We start from the raw sequence: 21,190 nt of genomic DNA, 5'->3' as shown, positions 1-21,190 counted from the left end.
AAATATCAATTTATCATTTTAAACACATAAAAACTATTAAGATACGAATATCGAGAGTACAGATAATTAATATTATTGAATACGACATTTCAATAACTAAAAAATTTGTTATTGATTTTGTTTAAAAAAAATTGTAATTTTGTAAAGTAATAATTATTATACTTATTTAGTCCGAATTATTCGCAATGGTATTTCTAGTATTTTTTAATGTACCTACCAATAACCATTATACGAAGCCGCGAGTGAAATCGTAATTAAAAAATAAAACAGTAGTACTTTCGTGCGCGAGTATACCCATGCGCAAACGCACCCCCTCCAGTTTCTTTCAGCGTTCTTTTTACATGACGCGAACTATACCTGGAAGCATTTCATAATTTAAGAAACGTCATCCACGGCAAGCATGAATTTCGTTGAATTTTTACGCTGGAAAATGCCGTTACGCACTAACCCCGTCACCCGTAGACGACGGAAGTCTGGGGCTCCTGGTGATAGGTGTAATGCCGGACTACCCACTAAAAAACAGCGGTGCCCTCATCATCATAGTGGGGCGCCACGGGGTCACTTTAGTATGCAACGGCGACGGAATTCCCCAACTACCCAACGCATGCCTAGATCTTTTACTTGAATAAAGACTGTTTGAAAAATCATATAAAGGCTGTATTTGTTTGCTTTCTAACGAAACTTATAATTTCTCTTTGGTAATAATTGCGACATGAAAAAAAAAATACATTTTGAAATAAAAATCAATTTGAAAATTATAAAACACTGGCTCAATTTGCTTTAAATTTGTTATGTTTTCCCCATTATACAGTGCAGATTATGAACGAGCATTCAGCGAAGTTTATTTAATCAAAACAAAACTTAGAAACAGTTTATCCAATGATACACGTAAGGGCAAATTATTAGCTAAGCAATTAATTATGAAGAAACGAAAATTATACGAAGTTTAAGCCAACAAATTCTTTTGTTAAAAAAAATATGACAACAGAAAATTTTGTGTGAATGTAACAAATAGTTTTATTGCATTTATTTTCTAAAACTAAGCGATTTTTGATAATTTATAATAAAAAATTAGTACTTAGTCTTAAAAGGCTGTACGAATTTTTTATTTTCAAATTCTGACATACGTTTTGTTTTTGTAGTCGGCATACGATCACACTTTTTTGGCACCTGGCAGCTCTGTCACCAGGTTATTTTCAATCTTTCGCGTGTTGCTTGACAGCAGTCAAGTATTTACCTCTTCGTAAAAACATATTTCTTAAAGAAATGGCGAAATCAATCCGAAGTAAATGGAAGCGAAAATGTCGAGCGATAAAGCGGGAACGATACGCAGTCAAAGAACTGGCGAGATTGAAGAAAATGTTGGGTATAAAGGACGAAGAAAAAGTTACAGAAAGCGAGGTTATGGAATCTGATCAAGTTATATTTTTCGACGCTGGAGAACTAAGTAAGAAGAAAAAGAAGGAAGAGAAACCACAGGAAGAAGAAGATGACGTCGAAATGAGTTCCGATGACGAGAAAGTTGAAGTTTCCGGTGACAACGGTAAAAAGAGAATATTCAGTACAAAAACATTGAAAGATCAAAACGGCCAGTATCCAGTATGGTTGCACAAACGTAAGATCGCGAAGTTGTCGACATCAAAAAAGAATTTAAAGAAGAAATCGAAGAAACGTCGCAGATAATAAGCGCCATTAAATACTTTAATATAAATCTGTGGTTTTACTTATGATCTTATTTAGTATTGAACAATATAATTGTAATTATTGTTTATTTATATGGCTATGGTGGCAAACAAGTGTATTCTAACGGTAAGCAGTTATCAGCGGCTACCATATCTAGGAGCTTTCTAACTTTCTTACACAGGAATACCATACTTGAGCACAGTATTAATTGGTTATTTATTACTTATCATATTTATATGATGAGCTACAATCAGCTAAAACAGTGATGTAACATACACAAGATATCTTTAATGTATATTAAAAAATAATTATAGATAATTATTGTTTGCATTAACTTTATTTTTTATTATCTTATTGATGAGGCAATTATTTTATACATTAATCCCAAATACAGTACAAAATTGAAAAAAAAAAGAACTGTAAATATCAAAACATACTTAAATTTTTTTTATGACTTATCAAAAGTAACAACAAACTTACACTTGTATAAAAGTAAATCAACATTTTGAATCAAAAACTTTGACGATATTTAATACTGGCTGAAACAAAATATTATATGATAGGTTTGTACGTAAATCCTCTCATTAAAGCCCTGTTCAGCTCATTTGTATGTCCGTCTGATTTGATATGTCTCGTAATAGACATAGCTGATGTTACAACATTGCATATAGTACAGTAGAAATTAATTTCATTTATCTGAAAAATAATATAAATAAATTTAATGTCAGTTGATACCTAGACTAAATTCCATTGAACTTAAATTAATTAATAATATTTGATTGAACTAATATTAAATTATTTAATTATGTAGAATCTTTTTACCCATTCAGGTTTTATTAAGCTGTACCCTGTGTGCGTTGCGTACCAACTCAGAAAACTTTGGGGCTCATGCACAACACTTTGCTGAAGATCACGACATGATCTAATGCATAGTTTATGATTCTATAAAGGACATACAGACTAACATTCATTTTTATATTATGAATAATAAATGTTTTATAGCATATATTATTGTCCAGGAAATAAATTTTCTAAAGAAAAAACAGACTAAAATACGTATCACAAATTCTTGAGGTATCAAGTTCACTACTATTATAGATAAATATAAATATACAGTTAATAAAATAAATAATATACATTTTAAAAATTCTCAAACCACTGGAATACTTTTTTACATCTGAGTGACACAGGGGAACCATTAAAATATTCTATATCATATACCCTTACACCTACATGGATAAAAAGCCCTGTGCCCAGCAGTGATCCCATTTGTGTTACAGGCTGAATTGAATACAAATAGGAACTTTTTGATGACAAATAAAATTACACAACCTATTCCAAAGACATTGCTCTGATTTAGTAATGAGTGTACTCTGTGGTTAATTTCAGGTTCCATTCCCTCTTGGAATGGATAATTTGTATTTATATAATTACATATTTCTTTTCCGTGTGATTTTTTATCATTGTAAGTCTCCCCACCGTGCCTGAGTATGTTAAGCAGTCGATCCCGGTTATAATAGACACCTGATAGCAATTGTTTCTCATAGTTCAGTCTTTATGCCAACCCACAATGAAGTAGTGATGAATTATGCTTTGGCCCTTCTCCTAAATGAAGAAAGAGGCCTATTCTCAGTAGTGAGATGTTCTGAATCGTAACTCCAAATTCAAACTCACCGGTCGAATTAAATTTTCTGATAGTTCTTCAATATAAGGAAACTGTTTTAACATTTTTTTGTGCTCGATTAACCCCTTGTGCTGCTCTTTAGACGTATGCATATGCATGTCGACATTACAAAATATGCACTTATATTTATCTCCCATCATTATTATACCGTTAAGTGCATCACAACTTATTACTAATTTCATTTCATTTTTTAATGTCAAAATTATTAATTTTTGATCGACATTTTTCTTTCTCGATTCACGTATCACTTTAGGTTTTCTTAACGCTTGTTTCGACATCTTTTCAATTATCAGTAAGTGATGAAAAAGTAATTTAAATTTTTTTGTACTTAATCGAGAGAGGTAGGCACTATTTTCCTATATATACAACACAGAGCACATATACAAAGTACCTACTCTGTGGGTAGGTATTTTGATATTTTCAAAAATTGTAATGACATTAATTTTGTAGACTTGACTGTCGTCTAAAAATAAGTAAGGTCTTTGATTATTTTTTATATGAAATTTTGCAAAAAAATATATTATTTGTATTACTACTCGGTCTTATATCTACTCGCATTATTTGATTACTGCAATTTAACTTTTATTGCTTTTAAGGTAGGTAGCCTAAATATAGAAATACTAGCGACCCGCTCCGGCTTCGCACGGGTATAAAATATAATTATAGCCTATGTTATTCACTGAATAATTGTGTTTGCTCGCAAACGAAAAAAAAAAACAAACGACTTCAATTACATCGACAAGTAATACAACGTAGATCGACGAAAATAAAAAGTCAAGCAACTACGCGTTATCAAATATTACTCAAAAAGTAGTTATCAGATCTCAATAAAATTTATATGTGACCACATGATAAACATCAGATTTAATTACGATTAAATTAAAAATTATCAAAATCGGTACACCCAGTAAAAAGTTATTGCGGATTTTCGAGAGTTTCCCTCGATTTCTCTGAGATCCCATCATCAGATCCTGGTTTCCTTATCATGGTACCAAACTAGGGATATCTCCTTTCCAACAAAAAAAGAATTATCAAAATCAGTACATCCAGTAGAAAGTTATGCGGTATAATACAACGTAGGTCGACGAAAAAAGCGTCAAGTAAAAACGCATTATTAGATATAACTCGAAAAGTAGTTGTTAGATCTCAAATATATTTAAATGGGACCAATTGACTTTCGATTAAAACAAAATTTGTCGAAATCGGTCTACCCGGTCAAAAGTTCTGATGTAACATACATTTAAAAAAAAATACAGTCGAATTGAGAACCTCCTCCTTTTTTGGAAATCGGTTAAAAAATGATTAAAATCGATCCAGTAGTTTTAATTTATTCATTACTGCCCGCACGCGTTAACTTTAGAGTAAAAGCCGGCCGGAACCGCCGCAAACGCTACGTACCGCAATTTTTAAATCTGTAATATCTTCGAAAATATTCATTTTAATCGTATGCTATAAAGGGTATATAGATCTATATTAAATCAACAATGTATTTAAGGTATTTAATTAGATAAGGATTAATGCTGTATTGGTTACAATCGCTTCGAAAATTAGCCATTATTTGTCGTAAAAAGTAAATGACAAAAAAATGTTATTGTGGGATATCCATAAGAGATAGACATATACCATAGCAGAGTTTTCTGTAGACCTTTTCAATGTGTACAATACTTAGTACATTATTTTGATAAATCTCGTAGAGTTCAGGCTGCGTTTGCAATGTAAGCGGAAAAAATCTAATTATTTACGACATCACATTAGAAACATCAAAAATAACAGTATTTCTCCACTATTTAATGGATGTTATTATACATAGAAACCTTCCTCTTCAATCACTCTATCTATTAAAAAAAAACCGCATTAAAATCCGTTGCGTAGTTTTAAAGATTTAAGCATACGTAGGTACAGAGAAAGCGACTCTGTTTTATACTATGTAGTGATTTAAATTTGAAATAAAAAAAGCCTTTGTCACAGTAGTCAGTAAGGTCATTGGTAATTTACTATGCCCGTTGTGTCGTGTTCATACTTGACTTTTATATTTTTAAGGTGGTACGGAATCAAGATACAATCAAACTTACAATATCGTGAAACTACAGTTTTGATTCTTAATTCTTTCTTCCCCAAATGTTTTTATTATCATTTTTTTACTTTATCTTAATAAGATTTTTCTTTTAACAACTATTAATACATAACATAATCTGATTGAGTTCGCTTAGTAATCGGGTTTATGTGACTCCTAAGTCGTACCATTTTACTATAGCTGCACCGATTTTGATGATTATTTTTTAGTCGAAAGCTGGTGCTCATTACGTGCTCCCATTTAAATTGGATCGAGACCAGAAGAGTACTTTTGAGTTATCCTTTATTATGCGTATTTAATTGACTATTTTTTACTTACGTTGTATTAATCACAATTTAATTAAAGTATCTTTTTATTCATTTATAATAATAATAATAATCATTTATTCACATTCACACACATACATCGATATACAGACAACTTAAAGACTAGACAAAAAATAAAACATCTCACAACATAACAACTCCATTAAAATATAACTATATAGATAGTATGACAAATAATTAAATTGGAAACAATGAACATAATATACAACCAAAATAAAATACAATAAATTTAAATAATAATAAAAGGTAACTACCCACATCAAAAAAAAAAACGATAATAATAAAAAAATGAAAAATAAGCAAAATGTATATTAAAAAAAGAAAGAAAGCGGCAATCTGCATAGCGATGCACTGATGGAAGCATTGAAATGGATGACGCTCAGAATTTATTGCAGAATCATGATTCTCCAACGCCGATTTTCAACCTCACCCGTAAGGAGATAGGCGGAAAGCAGTTCTTATATAAAATATATTAATAAATCTATAATAATGATAAATTTTGAAAATTGGTACACAATATAATATAATTGTGTTTGCAGGGAAACGAAGAAAAACCGCCTTCAATTATATCGACAAGTAATACAACGTAGGTAGAAAAAAAAATTGACGAGTAAATACGCGTTATCAAAGATTACTCCAAAAGTTGTAATCAGATCTCGATGAAATTTAAATGTCACCACATGATAAACATCGGCTTTTGATTAAATTAAAAATCATCAAAATCGGTACACCCAGTAAAAAGTTATGCGGCTTTTCGAGAGCTTCCCTCGATTTTTCTGGGATCCCATCATCAGATCCTAGTTTCCTTATCATGGTACCAAACTAGGGATATCTTCTTTCCAACGAAACAAGAATTATCAAAATCGGTTCATAAATGACGGAGCTATCCCCCGAGCATACATTAAAAAAAAATGTTTATATATATACGGTCGAATTGAGTAACCTCCTCCTTTTTTTGAATTTGGTTAAAAAACACTAAAATTATATACATATGATAAAGCAAAACAATTACGTCTTTACTTAAAAAAATAAAAATAAAAATGAATTGGTGTATTAATTTTTGTTATATAAAGACACATAAAATAAATCCTCAACAATGACACATCCAGTTGCGCACATTTCTGATAACTTGTGTATATAATTGTATTTTAACACTACCCTACATATTGTTAATATCTTGTCTCCACTATGAATTGTTTATATATTGTATTACGATGTACCCAACATATAAATTTTTGTTTAATTTTAGTGTTTGTAATTTCTCATGGATAATTCGTTGGACCGACATGGGCGGCATGGGCTGGATGAGGATTGCGGAAAACCGGGATGTCTGGCGCGAATTTGGGGAGGCCTATTTCCAGCAGTAGACTGCAATAGGCTGAGCTGAATTTCTCATGTAAGTGAATTGTATTATTGTGAGAAATAAATGATCTTTAACCTTATAAAAAAAATAATACACAAAAAGAAATATGGATATTTGTACATATTATAAGACTCGAAACACAAAATTGATTTAAATTCAATTGATTTTGATAACATACTCATAGATGCGCAACGTGACGCAGTGAGCCCTTGCTCGTTGCTTATATATATATTTACAGCAATATGTATTACAAGTAAATGAAATTATTTATGTGCTACCTTTTTTTACGTGGGGAAAATGCATCATGGATTACCCTCAAGCGCGGGGGTGCTAGAGGGTTATGTCAGACTACTACTGATAAAAAAAACCACCACGTGTCGAGCAGTCGTCCACCTGAGTAGGGCGACGCCTCCCGAACGCCCGGACGAAACCTCCAGGCCCCGGCACAATGGTGGGGTGGCCTCGCTCACAACAAGGCCATCCACTCAGACATGTGGGGTCGTGTCGTCCGGCTGACCGTAGTCCATCGACTATCGGCCGGCGATCCCACTATTACGAGGCGGAGACGAGGTAGGCAAACCGTCTTCTCCTTGCCCCCGTACGTCTGCACCGGAGTGGGTCTGCCAAGACATCATTGTCCCTGACTCGCTCCACGGCCATCTTCTGCGTCATTACCTCTTCGCAGAAGACACCGCCGCCTGCCACGATCTCTCACTGTCGAGCATAGCTTTTACGCTCGCTAGTGAGAGATCCCGTCCGAGGACCACTGAAAGCACGCGCCGCAGCGAATCCCACGCAGCGCACACCTCCAGCGTGTGGAGCGCCGTATCCTCTGGCGCCCCACACTCGTGGCAGGCTGGTGTCGCCTTCCGTCTCGCGATTTGGTGCAGGTACTTACCGAAGCACCCGTGTCCGGAAAATACCTGCACAAGACGGAAGGTCAGCGGCCCGAACCGCCGCCACACCCACTTCCGAAGGACTTGCCTGACCGCGCCCACTGTCCACTGCCTGGGGACCAGCGGGGCCAGGTCCTCCGTTCACCACCGCAACAGGGTGTCTTGCACCTGCCTCCGCATGTGTGCGACCTCCTCCAACGTCGGGAGCTCCCCCCGGGATTTATGTGCTACCTTACTTTAGCTTTTTGGTAGGTGTACGGATCTTGATGATCATTTTTTTCGAAAGCTTGCTATTATCTTGAGACCCTATTTAAATTTGGGTGAGGTATGTAAGGTTAGTGCAACGGTCACAACACTAGTTTGTGACTGTTGCGCTGGCGGTTGCGGGTTCGATCCCCGCACGTGATAAGCATTTGTACTGGCTATACAGATGTTTTCCGTGGTCTGGGTGTTTGTGCAGTCCTTGTGGGTCTCCCCACCGTGCCTCGGAGAGCACGTTAAGCGGTCGGTCCCGGTTGTTATCATGCACAGCTGATAGCGATAGTTAACTCATAATAGGGATTATATCCGCCAACCCGCATTGGAGCAGCGTGGTGGATTAAGCTCTTATCCTGCTCCTATATGGAGAAAGAGGCCTATACCCAGCATATCCCTGTAATATCCCACATATTACAGGCTAAAGCGATGTAAGTTCGTTTTTAAAATATAGTTTTATTTTGAAGCAAAACTTTTTTAGGCACGCTTGAGTTCCGGAGTAAGCTGGTTAATGCATTACGAGAGCGTTACGAAAAGTGTGATTGGAAGAGGTGAACGGAGAAAGAGAGAGGTGCGAGCACACACTTTATTTCTCTCTTTCTCTATTAGGCAGTTACGTTTCGTATATCTAAGACACATTGCAGGCCTATTGTGCAGGACTGCAGGTCTATTGTTAAAGAAGTTTTAATTCAGTCGTGTGGCTTATGGGACACTCATTTTTATTTTATCTAAAATTATTTCTTTTTACCTCAATCTTTAATTCTTTATTAGTTATCTGTGTTCAAATTGACATTGACATTAATGGCTATCAAAAGTCCAAACAAAACTAAACCAAAACAAATAATAATTTCAAACAATTTACAATAATATATGACTGACTGACAAACATAATTTATTGTTTTTGCCCTAAAAAGTAAAAATGTAAGTTATAAACATTGACGTTAATTCCTAATTTACTTACGAAAAAATGCTTTCATTAAATTTTGAAAACTTAAAATTTACATTTAAGTCTGTCTGATGTTTACGTTCAAGTAATGAATCTGTAAATTAAATAAGCTTTCTTTCATGCGACTTATTCCAGATAAATAATTATACGTTTCTAAAACAATAATAAAAGTATAATGGAAGAAAAAACGAATGACGCACCTATCTTCATCGAAGTGACCGAGAATCTGGACAATGATGATATGCAGTTCACTTCTGCTCCTGCCAAGTACGTTTTATGATTTTTTTTTCATACCACCATGGTGGTAATTTAGCGTACAGTCCACCTGGTTTTAAGCGATTACCATAGCCTATAGATGCTGAAACACCAGAAACATCGCCAATGCGTTGCCGATTTTACCCCGACTCTCCCCAGGAGCTCTCTACCTTACACAGGAACAACGACTTGAGAGCATTGTTCTTCGTCTATAATTTTTTTTTTCTGTCAGATTGAGATCCTTCCAATCTAAATGAATTATGTAATGATAGTCTGTTTCTATACTGTAAATTAAAGTAAACTAACGTTTTAAAAAACTCTATAAAAGAATCTTACTTTTAGGGCAACAAAATATTTAAAATTATAGTCTGATCATGGCAAACGTGATAAATTATATATACTCATTATCAATTTAGCAGCATTCGTTGATTTGGTCACAAGTGCTCAGTACTATTGTGTGTCATCGTATTATATATTTGTTTGTGTGTGTGTGTATGTGTTCATGTATATGTGTATTGTCATGTAGGTCATATTTTGTCTTTAATATGTCACATATTATAATTTATTGTTTTCCTTAGTGTATTTATTATATATTAATATAATTATTAATAATTAATATTTGTTTAACTTTAATTTCGCATTATTATTATTTAATTATCCTTTTTACTATTGCCGCCAAAATGGGAAAACGAATGGTGGTCCTGAAAACCAGTGTCAGGGCTTTTAGTCCTGAGAATAGCTGAGGTCCCACCTTTTTGTGAGACACACTGTTGCCGCGCTACTATCTTCTTTTATCGTCTATTTTTTATTTTATTTTAATTTTTTTTGTTTTTTTTATTACTCACATAATGTATTAGACTTAGACTAAGACTTTGATTGTAATGCCTGCCTCTGATGTTATATGTATATGCATATATTGTGTATGTTGGGAGCAGTGTGTTTTGCAAATAAAGTTATTATTATTATCATACTGAATGTCACTCCGCCCGCCCAATACATAATAGATACATATATTATAATAACTACTTATATAAATAATATAGTAAATTTACTTATACTTACATATATAAATATAAGCGGGTGGAGGAATACGCCCCGGCAGGGAGATCAAACGGCCGGGGGTTAGGGCTGTAGGCTGAGAAACCGGCGGACAATCCTAGCCGAGTCAAGTAACACCGCCTTCTGCATCCTGGCTGCGAGCGAACCGTCCCGGATCCCCAGTTGCCTCAGATGGTGAGCGAGGCTAACCGGGATCAAACCGTTGGCAGATATTACGATAGGGATTATTTCAGCAGACCCCACACCCCACATGTCGACAATCTCGTGCGCCAGATCCAGATATTTACGTTTTTTCTCAGTCTCGGCTTTCACGAGGTTCTCGTCATGCGGGACGGTGATGTCCACTAAAAATACCCTCGACCGTGCCCTGTCCATCACCACGATATCAGGCTTGTTCGCCAGTATCGTCCTGTCTGTGGCGATAGGCAGGTCCCAGTAGAGCCGGACTCCGTCGCGTTCGAGTACTGGCACCGGTGAGTATTGGTAATACGGCATCCTCTGTTCCAGGAGACCGTACATAAGAGCAAGCTCTTGGTGGAGAATCTTGGCCACTTGGTTGTGTCTGTGCAAGTACTCAGTATTAGCAAGCACGGAACAACCCGAAAGCACATGCCTGAGTGACTCACCTGGATGACGACAGGCTCGACAGAAGTCGGGAGTGCCATCCTTCAGGACGTGCTTTCGGTAGTTGTTCGTCTTGACCACCTGATCTTGTATTGCACAGACAAAACCTTCGGTTTCCCCAAAGAGGTCGCCGAATCGCAGCCACTGCACGGAGGCCTTACTGTCCACGTGTGGTGCGTGAAGCGCCTTGTAGAACCGTCCATGCAGTTCCTTCTCCATCCATACGGTCTCCCGGTCAGAGGTGCTCAGTACGACCGGTTTCTGCCAGTTCTCTTTGGCCAAGGCTAGGGGGGTTAGTCCTTTGTCACACATTGAAACGTCACCATGCAAAGCGCTGTCCCGTCTCGTTTCAAAGTAGGCCCTGAGGCTGCACACCTCGCGGTTATGCATAGTCTTAGCGCTTAACATGCCTCGACCACCACACTTCCGCGAGATGTACAGTCTCATGACCGACGACTTAGGGTGGTGCATGCGATGGTGCGTCATAGTTGTGCGGACTCTTCTGTCCAGGGCGTCAAGTTCGGTCTGAGTCCATCTGAGTATGCCAAAGGTGTACAAGAGAGTGGGCATGACCCAAGCGTTATAGGCTCGGACCTTGTTGGCTCCAGACAAGTAGCTCCGAAGAACTTTTGTCAGCCGTCCAAAAAAGATTTCACAAACTGCCTGTTTCATGTCCACTTCCTTCACCCCTATGCATTGTGACATACCCAGATACCGGTAAGATTCAGCTTCGGAAAGGGTCTTGAATGATGTTAATTCGAGACTTATTATTATTATTATTATTATTATTATTAACAACAACAAGAAACAATAATATTGTGCCGACTTTGATTTATGAACAATGAGACTGAGTCTACACACTACACAATGTAATTTGGAATTTCAAGTTCTGGAGAATTGACGATGTATTAGTGCAGCGGTCACAGCACTGGCTTTTGCGGTGCTGGTCGCGGGTTCGATCCCCGCCCACACGAGACATTTGTATTGCCCATATAAATTTTTGTCGTGGTCTGGGCATTTTTGTTAGTGTATTGTGTGTTTCCAAACCCCCGACACAGGAGAAAATCCTACTGAGGGTTGTTGAGTGTACAGCATATATTTATTATTTGTATGTTATCAGGTTGTTACTATATTTCACTGAGTCTGTTATAGTATAACTCAGACAAATAATTAAAGAAAAGGATATTTAAATTATTAAAAATTTTGTGCCTATTTTTGCACAGTTGGTAAAAAATAATGTTCTTTCCAATGTCTAAAGCCGTCAATATATGTATATAGATGTTACCTGAAAAAAGTCACAATGATGTTTTCCATCGGAGATACCAATAACTTTGTTATGACTAAAGTTGATGTAGCCCCCACTGTTACATGCCCAATGGGGTAGTTTGTGCAAAGCTTGTAACTTTTTACAATACCTTCCTACGAGAAGAATAATCACATTGAAACCTTTTTTAGATCCCTTGATTGATATACTTTTAATAAACTGCCCTTTATTTTAGACTAGCTGCCCGGACAGACTTCGTTCTGTCAATAGTAATTTTTTTTTTGTATTAACACCTTCCGTGGGCCTTAAGGACATACAAAAAAATAAATTAGCCGAGCCATTCTCGAGTTATGCGCTTAACAACATTCATTTTTATTTATATAGATAGCTTCCGCCCGCAGCTTCGCCCGTGTGGATTTCGGACTTCAAAAATGGAGGAGGTTCTCAATTCGTAGGGATGTTTTTTAATATGTGGTGCGTATGCAGGTGGTCCCATTGTCCAGTTAGGATCTGATGATGGGATCCTGGTGAAATCGCAGGAACTTCTTAAATATTATAGGCAAACCTATGACGATTTTGGTATTTTTATGTGTAACTTGTTTGTCTGTTTTTAAAAATACGATGATTAGGTATATCATATCATCGTCGAAACTCCCCAATAATGACTATGTTTCCCTATTACTTCGAGGCCAGTGTATCGACTTGGATAATTCTTATTATGTTTGAAAGAGTAAACATTGCAGCTGGTCCTATAGTAACCAGGTCAGGATGTGGTGATGGGAGCCTAGAGTAATTGAAATAACTCCTCGCATATTATAGACACATCCAGTGTTTTAGGTATAGATAAAGAAGTATATGTGATGACAAAGATATCTACACATTGTTGATGATGAAGCTGTAAGGTAGGCACCGGATATTTAAAAGTGAATACTTTTTACTTGAAACGTTGTGTATAAGGAATATTTCTATTGAAATATTTCCTTATACACAACGTTCATTACTTCTGACGGATTGTTAGTAAACACAAACAGATTATTTTTACATGTCACCCTTGAAAGGGCAACATATAACTGGCCGTGAGAAAAACATTGATCAGTTAAATCTATTCCTGCAACTTTTAAAGTTTGGCCTTGTGCCTTATTAATAGTAATACCAAAGGCTAATTTGATTGGAAATTGCAGTCTTTTGAATTGGAAGGGTAATTCGGAGGGAATCATCGGTATTCTGGGAATTAAAACAGTATCACCAGTACCACAGCCAGTTAAAATAGTGCATTCGATTAGAAAGTTTTTTAATTTAACTATTTTGAGTCTCGTGCCATTACACAATTTTGGGGGATTTAAATTTCTAAGTAATATCACTGGTGAACCTACTTTTAATATTAACTTGTGTGGAGGAATTCCGGGAGGAACTAAAGAATTCAAAAATTCAGTTGGATAATGTACTGCCTCTGCGGTATCCAAAACTGTATCAACTGAATAGTATATCTGTGATGGTGCTTCAAACTTGGAAATAATTAAATGATTAATTTTATCAACCTGTTCATTAGTAGGTGCCAATATAGCCCTTTCCTTAAACCAACATAAAGTCTTTGTAGTTATATTAGTAATATCGGGATATACGGTCTCAACCAATTCTTCCACATTTTGAACCAAAGCACATAGGTTACTAAGATTGATTTTAACATTTCCGGATTGAAATGCACCATTACCTATTTGAAGTAAGTTATTTGAAAATTGTTTATTGTCTTCACTGGAGGACAAAATTCTCATATTTGTATTAAGTTCACATTTTGTAATATGTGGCCAAAGATAAGGTCTTTTGAGTGATGCATTGACTTCGTCAGCTCTAGTCCCCCTTGCTATGACTGGCAAAATTTGACGAAAGTCTCCAGAAAACAAAACGGTGCAGCCACCCATTGGGCAATTTCTGTTGCGTAAATCGCGCATTGTCCTGTCTAATGCCTCAACTGATGCTTTATGGGACATGGAAGCTTCGTCCCAAATAATCAAGCTACAATCCTGCATTAATTTACCTGTTTTACTCTGTTTTGAGATGTTACAAACGCTAGAGACGTCGTCACTGCAAATTTTTAAAGGTAGTTTGAAAGTGGAATGTGCAGTTCGCCCGCCTTTCAAAAGTGTGGCTGCAATACCGGACGACGCCACGGCAAGAGCAATTTTTCTGTCAGACCTTACTTTTGCTAATAATAAATTAATTATAAATGTTTTACCCGTGCCCCCGGGTGCATCTAGAAAGAACATTTTCCCTTCATTACTATTAACTGATGACAATATTTGGTCGTAAACAATTTTTTGTTCTGGATTTAAGCGATGTTCATCTTGAATTGTCTGTAAGAGTTGGGTGTAATCATAGTCAGTCTCTCGTAAATCCTCGATGTTGTTCATTGCATAAAGATTTGAATTTAACGGCAAGTTAAAACCAAAATCTTTTATACTTTTACCTGATAGAGATTCGACCTCTTTATTTAATTCATTTAAAGCTTCATCAAAAATATTTTGGTCGTACTCTAAATCATCTGATGACAGTTCTTGTCGTCTGCGTTGCAGTATATCTTCGGACATACTTTCCTGATAGTTTTGCCAAAGAAGATGCGGGTCCGTGATTTGGCAGAACGATATCATAATGGCAAAAAGGCACCTAAGTGATTTTGGTGAACAGCATATGGCTGCTTCAGAGAGCGTACTCTCCCAGTGACTGTCATCTTCGAGGAGGCCCATAGCTTTGCAAGCCCCTTGGAATGTGTTGTAAGTTACACCTTCAAAAGTGCGGAGACTTCTAAACGAAGTAGGGCCTTTTATAACGTGGAGTAACAACCGCAAATGAAAACATTCTGCATTATTAGGGTGTACCACGTACACCCTTCCAAGAGCATCTGTTTTTCTCACGCCAGGGTACCCGAGAACTACCGCCCCCTGCTTTCGTCTTTGGAATTTTTTCGTATTTTGATTCCAGGTATAATAGGCAGGCACCTTGTCGTAGGTCAGAGTTTTTGCGAAGTCGTCCTCTGCACATAGTTTGAAAAACGCTGTTAAAGTAGTATCTCTTGGATTATTCACAATGTCATTTACATTATTTTCAGTGAAATACACCCGCTGTCCGTTTTCTAAATGAACAGCGAGGTGTGTGACAGTTGGTGCTCTTTCATGAATATTGAAGGACATAATCCGCCATAGTGCTTCAGAACTACAAATGTAGCGGCCAGATTGAAATTGTTCTACTTCATTTGTAGAATGTAAACTAAACGTAGCCTGGTCACTTCCTTTATTGATGTATTTAGTGACATATTTTATTGATTTCACGGAACTGCAAAGTTCTACATTAACATGCGCCTCGAAAATTTTTAATAATAGTTTATTGTAAGGCACTACCCATCTGTTATCAATTTCGTAATTACGAATAGCAGCCTTGCGTCCTCCTTCCTCTGGTGATAATCTTCTATACTTTGGATAGCCATCATCACCAGTTGAAGTTTGACTCTGATATGGTTTTGGGAATTTTTTTGAACATTTTCCCTCATGCATGCATGGCGAGTTAGGGTTTAAAGCTCCACAGGGTCCGTGAATCATGTTCCTTACCACGATGTCATACAATGTTGGGTCTTCGTCTTGGTCTGGTAATTCTGCCGTTATAACTGTGTCAATTTGGTCGGGCCTGATTTTATTTGTCAGCCACAAAAGCAAATGTATATGTGGCAGCCCACGTTTTTGCCACTCCACCGTATACATGTGACAGCGTGTCGGACCAAATACGTTTACCTTATTTATTAAGTGTAATAGTTTTTGTACTTTTAAATGAAACACACGATTTAAAATGTCATATCGGTCTTGAGGTGTTGCGGTGGAATGCAGATTATCTTTTATTTCTTTCCAATTAGGATTACAGGTCATAGTAATGAAGAGGTCAGGTTTCCCGTAATTCCTGACATAGGTCATGGCATCTTGAGTTTTTTCGTGTAAGTATCTTGGTCCGCCAGTAAAAGATGACGGTAATATTACCAGCTGCCCAATATTGTTTGTCGTGTGTTCATTAGAATGTAAAGCATCCTGTAAGTGTATATAATTTTCTGTGCGTAATTGTGTTTGGTTATTTCGTATAAAAGCTAAACGTTCTGATTCTAGTTTAGCATCCTGATCTACAACATATTGATTCAGTAACATTCCGTACCTTAGTAAAACATTATAATGATTATGGCGTTCCATTAAACGATAGCAATAATAATTCATACATGAAACTTTCTTCTGTACTCTGTCTCCTGTAGAAGGATTAACTTGGGGAATATCAATTGTGTATCCGTCTTCACCTCGACAAAACATCAATGGATATTGAAGACTGTCATATGAACGATGTAGTTCGGAAATTTTGTGGAGATTTTCGTCGCGGCTTCGAAGAACGATATCCCTTTTGTCAAATTGTTGTCCAGCAATGACAACTGCTACTTCACTGGTAGAAGGAGCATTATACCGTCCACGGTGTTCACCGTCAGGTACCCTGCTGGCATGAATTACTACATTGTAATCTGGGACATCGAGAGAGATACTTTCCATTGCAGTTTTAAAAGATTGTACGTATCTATTATGCAAATGCAACATGTTTTGCAATGACCTGACTATAGAGTTATCAAGTGGTGTTCTTGAATTACTATTACTAATATTACATCGAGTCGTTGCTTGAACTTCAGGATCGGAAATAAAATATATCTGCAAAAACTTATGGTCGTCAGGAACTTGTGGAAGAAGACTACCTGCAAGGTGGTAAACCTGGCCCTGGACTTTAAATGTTGGCATGAAGCCGTTTTCAACTACTCGTTGACTTTTGAATGAAGTCATCTGGAACGCATTATTATACCGCCGAATATGACGCATAAATTCTGTATGCTTTGGATGACTTTCATCAAGTAGAGAATTTAAAGGTTCAGGTGGAGCACCTATTTCATCTAATTTTACCTTACCATTTGAACAACATAAACCTTTTGACTCATCTTTCCATCTCAGTGCCGAACAGTATTGACAAACAATGGAAGGAGAACCTATACAAACGATACGATAATTTTGATAATCAATTGTTGTACTGTAATTCATTGCCGAGTACTCTTTATTGGACCATCTATTATTATTTTGTGTTCCATTAGTTGGCATATTATTCCTAAAATTTATGTGCCGAATACGATCGTTTTGTAGTCGGAGTTGTCTTCTCTCAGATGTTTCAGTTTCCATTAAAGCATTGTGTCTATCACGATCTAAAGATAAACGTAGGTTACGTTCAGCAGAGGATTCGCGTAGCCTCTGAGAAACATGTCTTTCGCGATCCAACGACAAACGTAAATCACGTTCCGCCGAGGATTCGCGCAGTCTTTGCGAAACATACCTTTCACGGTCCAACGACAAACGTACGTTACGTTCAGCAGAGGATTCGCGCAGTCTTTGTGAAACATGTCTTTCACGGTCCAACGACAAACGTACGTTACGTTCAGCAGAGGATTCACGCAGTCTTTGTGAAACATGTCTTTCACGATCTAACGACAAACGTACATCACGTTCCGCCGAGGATTCGCGCAGTCTTTGCGAAACATACCTTTCACGATCCAACGACAAACGTACGTTACGTTCAGCAGAGGATTCGCGCAGTCTTTGTAAAACATGTCTTTCACGGTCCAACGACAAACGTACGTTACGTTCAGCAGAGGATTCACGCAGTTTTTGTGAAACATGTCTTTCACGATCCAAAGACAAACGTAAATCACGTTCTGCCGAGGATTCACGCAGTCTTTGCGAAACATACCTTTCACGGTCCAACGACAAACGTACGTTACGTTCAGCAGAGGATTCGCGCAGTCTTTGTGAAACATGTCTTTCACGATCCAACGACAAACGTGCGTTACGTTCCGCAGAAGACTCTCGCAGTCTTTGCGAAATATGTCTTTCACGGTCCAATGATAAACGCAGTTCTCTCTCTTCATTATTTTCACTATTCCGATTCAAACGAAGTCTTTTAGCAGCAGACGTACTGCGTCCTATATTTGGCCTTCTTCTCGGCATGATTATCTACCTAAGTTTAATAAGAAATTGAATAAAGAGGTACTTAATAGAAACAGTTTAATGAATCTAAATAATATTTATTTACAACAACTTCCCTACAACACCCAAGTAACAAAAAAGTAATATACATGAACTTAAATAGACTCACGAAAATTATTTACAAAAATCTATTTATAACAACTAAGTACGGAAAAGTAAAGTACTTGGTTATTTAAAAAGTAACGAAAGAACCAAACGAAAAGAAGAAAGTAAACTGAAAGGTTTCTTACACCACCTACTAAGTATGAAAATAATTAATTAAGGAATATACATGAACTTAAATAGACTCACGAAAATTATTTACAAAAATCTATTTATAGCAACCAAGTACGGAAAAGTAAGGTACTTGGTTATTTAAAAAGTAACGAAATAACCAAACGAAAAGAAGAAAGTAAACTGAAAGGTTTCTTACACCACCTACTAAGTATGAAAATAATTAATTAAAACTAACAATAGCATAATAATAGGAACCAATAGCAAGATTTAATGCCGAACAGCAATACCCGTAGTAAGCCGATGACAGTCGATATACGCAATGCGTTCAGTTGCTACCAAAGTCTGTTTACTGTGGCGGATCGCGCGCTACATCGCCCGGTTTATATAGCTTGAGCAGGCGGTCGAGCGATGCGGGGCAGAGGGGATGGACTCGCCGTAGGCATCTCAATGCTCGCCAAGCATTAAAAATGTTTCGCTACTAATTACTTCTAACAACGATATCTTAAAAACTATTCATCTGATTGATTTAGTGTAAAGAGCAATTTTAATCTGCATTAAATGACTAAGCTAACTAACATATTCATTTGGATAAGGATTAATACCGAACTAAAGAAAATAGCTTTGAAAATAACGTAATGTTTTTAATTAAAAATGTTAACATAAAAGTGGTTATTGTAAGTCAACCGTAAGAGATAGAGATATGCTATCGCGGACTTTTTTGTAGCATTTTTATAGATTTTGAATTCTCTAGTACATTACTTAACTGTATCTTTGCTAGTTTACGCGGCGTTCGCGTGGAAAGTTCCCATTTGGCGAGATTTTTTGCGACCTCTTCAACATTTGTCGCCGTATTTCAGCTAATTTACATAAAAGCATAATAAATTATATACCTAAACCTTCCTCAAGAATTACTCTTTCTATTGTTGAAAACCGTATAAAAATCCGTTCAGTAGTTTTCGAGTTTATCGCGTTCAGACAGACAGGAGGACAGACAGGAGGACAGAAAGACGCGGCCGGGGGACTTATTTTTATAATAAGTATAGATATATACTAGGTCATCACAGGTCAGGGTCATCATAGGTCATCACCTAGCAAAAATCATAACGTCATACTTTTTTATTTTTCAATAACAATTTCGCATCAATTTTTCGTCATTAATAGAAATAAAATATAACCCATACTTTTAGTTGGACAAAATTATATTGCATATCTGTGCAAATTTTCATTAAATCTGTCAAGTAGTTTCGGAAATTAGCCCTGACAAACATGACATGAGTTTTTACTGCGGGTGGATTAAGCTCTGACCCGTCTCCTACATGGAGAAAGAGGACTATGTGTTGGATGTTACAGGCTGAATCGTTAATATAAATGTATTATATACATACTACATACTCTTGCCCTATACTGTTACAAAGAAAAAAACATTTTTTCTATTGCATGTAACATTTATTACTATTATAGTGTGTTCATTTGATACATAAATATGGAACCATTCAAAATATATAAAAGCTTTTTCGAAGTGATTCGAAGATTATATTATTAGTATTGACATTACTACATTTGATGTAAAACTCACAATAATTAAAATAAATGTAATTAAATGGTATTCATATATTTTTTTCAGACGGATACAATGTCCCGAGTGTAATAGATACACAGCAGAAAATGAAGAACAACTTGTCCGTCATATAAGAAAAATACACAGAGGCGAAAATCCCTTCCAATGTTCAATGTGTGACTACAGCACATCTAACAAAGTATTATTCGAAGAACACGTCAGAATACATCAGGGAATAAAACCTTACAAATGCTCATTCTGCCCCCACACAAACGTCTCAAAGAAAAACCTCAAAAAACACGAACTGATCCACCGACCAGACAACCCTCTCAAGTGCCCCAACTGTACTTACATAGCCAAACATCGTCGGGGCTTAGCGTGTCATAAAAGAAAGTGTGTGACGGACAAAAACGTGTCCAAATGTAGCATTTGTGACAAAATCTTCGATGATAAAGAAGCGTTAAGTTTGCACAAAAAGGCCCAGAAGAAATGCGATGAATGTAACCATAAGACGTGTACGAAAACTTTGTTAACCGTGCATAAAATAATGGAGCATGGTAAGCCGGATAAACGCTTGAAAAAGGTTAAAAATGATACGTTCAAGTGTAGTATTTGTGAATGGTCGTCGAATAGTAAGCCGAGGATATTGTTGCATCTGATTCATCATCCGGATCAATCGGTTAATGAGGATGTTATCGATATATCGATATTAAGGAATCATGGAATTATGACTTAATTTTATAATGAAATAAAATAATTTTATATAATTTGTGATTATTTTTTGATTGATAGGAATTTTAAATTCCTGTCTTATCCTGTAATGATATCGCTGTGGTGGCAAACAATTGTACGGTACACCTTATGGTAAGCGGATACCGCAGCTTATATA

At 36.5% G+C, this 21,190-nt stretch overlaps 3 protein-coding genes across 3 annotated transcripts; 2 read left to right on the top strand and 1 right to left on the bottom strand.

Annotated features, from left to right (window-relative positions):
• Positions 1–1,169: 1,169 nt before the first annotated feature.
• On the top strand, positions 1,170–1,711 carry LOC123665933 (protein LLP homolog). Its single transcript, XM_045600161.1, has one exon. The coding sequence runs from the start codon at positions 1,267–1,269 to the stop codon at positions 1,681–1,683; it is 417 nt and encodes a 138-aa protein (XP_045456117.1). The 5' UTR covers positions 1,170–1,266; the 3' UTR covers positions 1,684–1,711.
• A 392-nt stretch (positions 1,712–2,103) lies between these two features.
• On the bottom strand, positions 2,104–3,755 carry LOC123665932. The gene is made up of 2 exons (XM_045600160.1): positions 3,358–3,755; positions 2,104–2,379 (listed from the first exon to the last, which is right to left on the bottom strand). Exons 1-2 carry the CDS (start codon positions 3,643–3,645, stop codon positions 2,236–2,238), a joined length of 432 nt encoding a protein of 143 aa, XP_045456116.1. The 5' UTR covers positions 3,646–3,755; the 3' UTR covers positions 2,104–2,235.
• Positions 3,756–9,282: 5,527 nt separating this feature from the next.
• On the top strand, positions 9,283–21,068 carry LOC123665926 (gastrula zinc finger protein XlCGF49.1-like). Its single transcript, XM_045600155.1, has 2 exons — positions 9,283–9,494; positions 20,368–21,068. Exons 1-2 carry the CDS (start codon positions 9,403–9,405, stop codon positions 21,035–21,037), a joined length of 762 nt encoding a protein of 253 aa, XP_045456111.1. The 5' UTR covers positions 9,283–9,402; the 3' UTR covers positions 21,038–21,068.
• The last annotated feature ends 122 nt before the right edge of the window (positions 21,069–21,190 follow it).

The sequence above is a fragment of the Melitaea cinxia genome, chromosome 25, assembly GCF_905220565.1.
Source record: "Melitaea cinxia chromosome 25, ilMelCinx1.1, whole genome shotgun sequence".
In the NCBI taxonomy this organism is placed as follows: Eukaryota; Metazoa; Arthropoda; class Insecta; order Lepidoptera; family Nymphalidae; genus Melitaea; species Melitaea cinxia.
The sequence above is the reverse complement of the archived record's forward strand: the minus strand, read 5'-3'. Positions and strand labels throughout refer to the sequence as shown.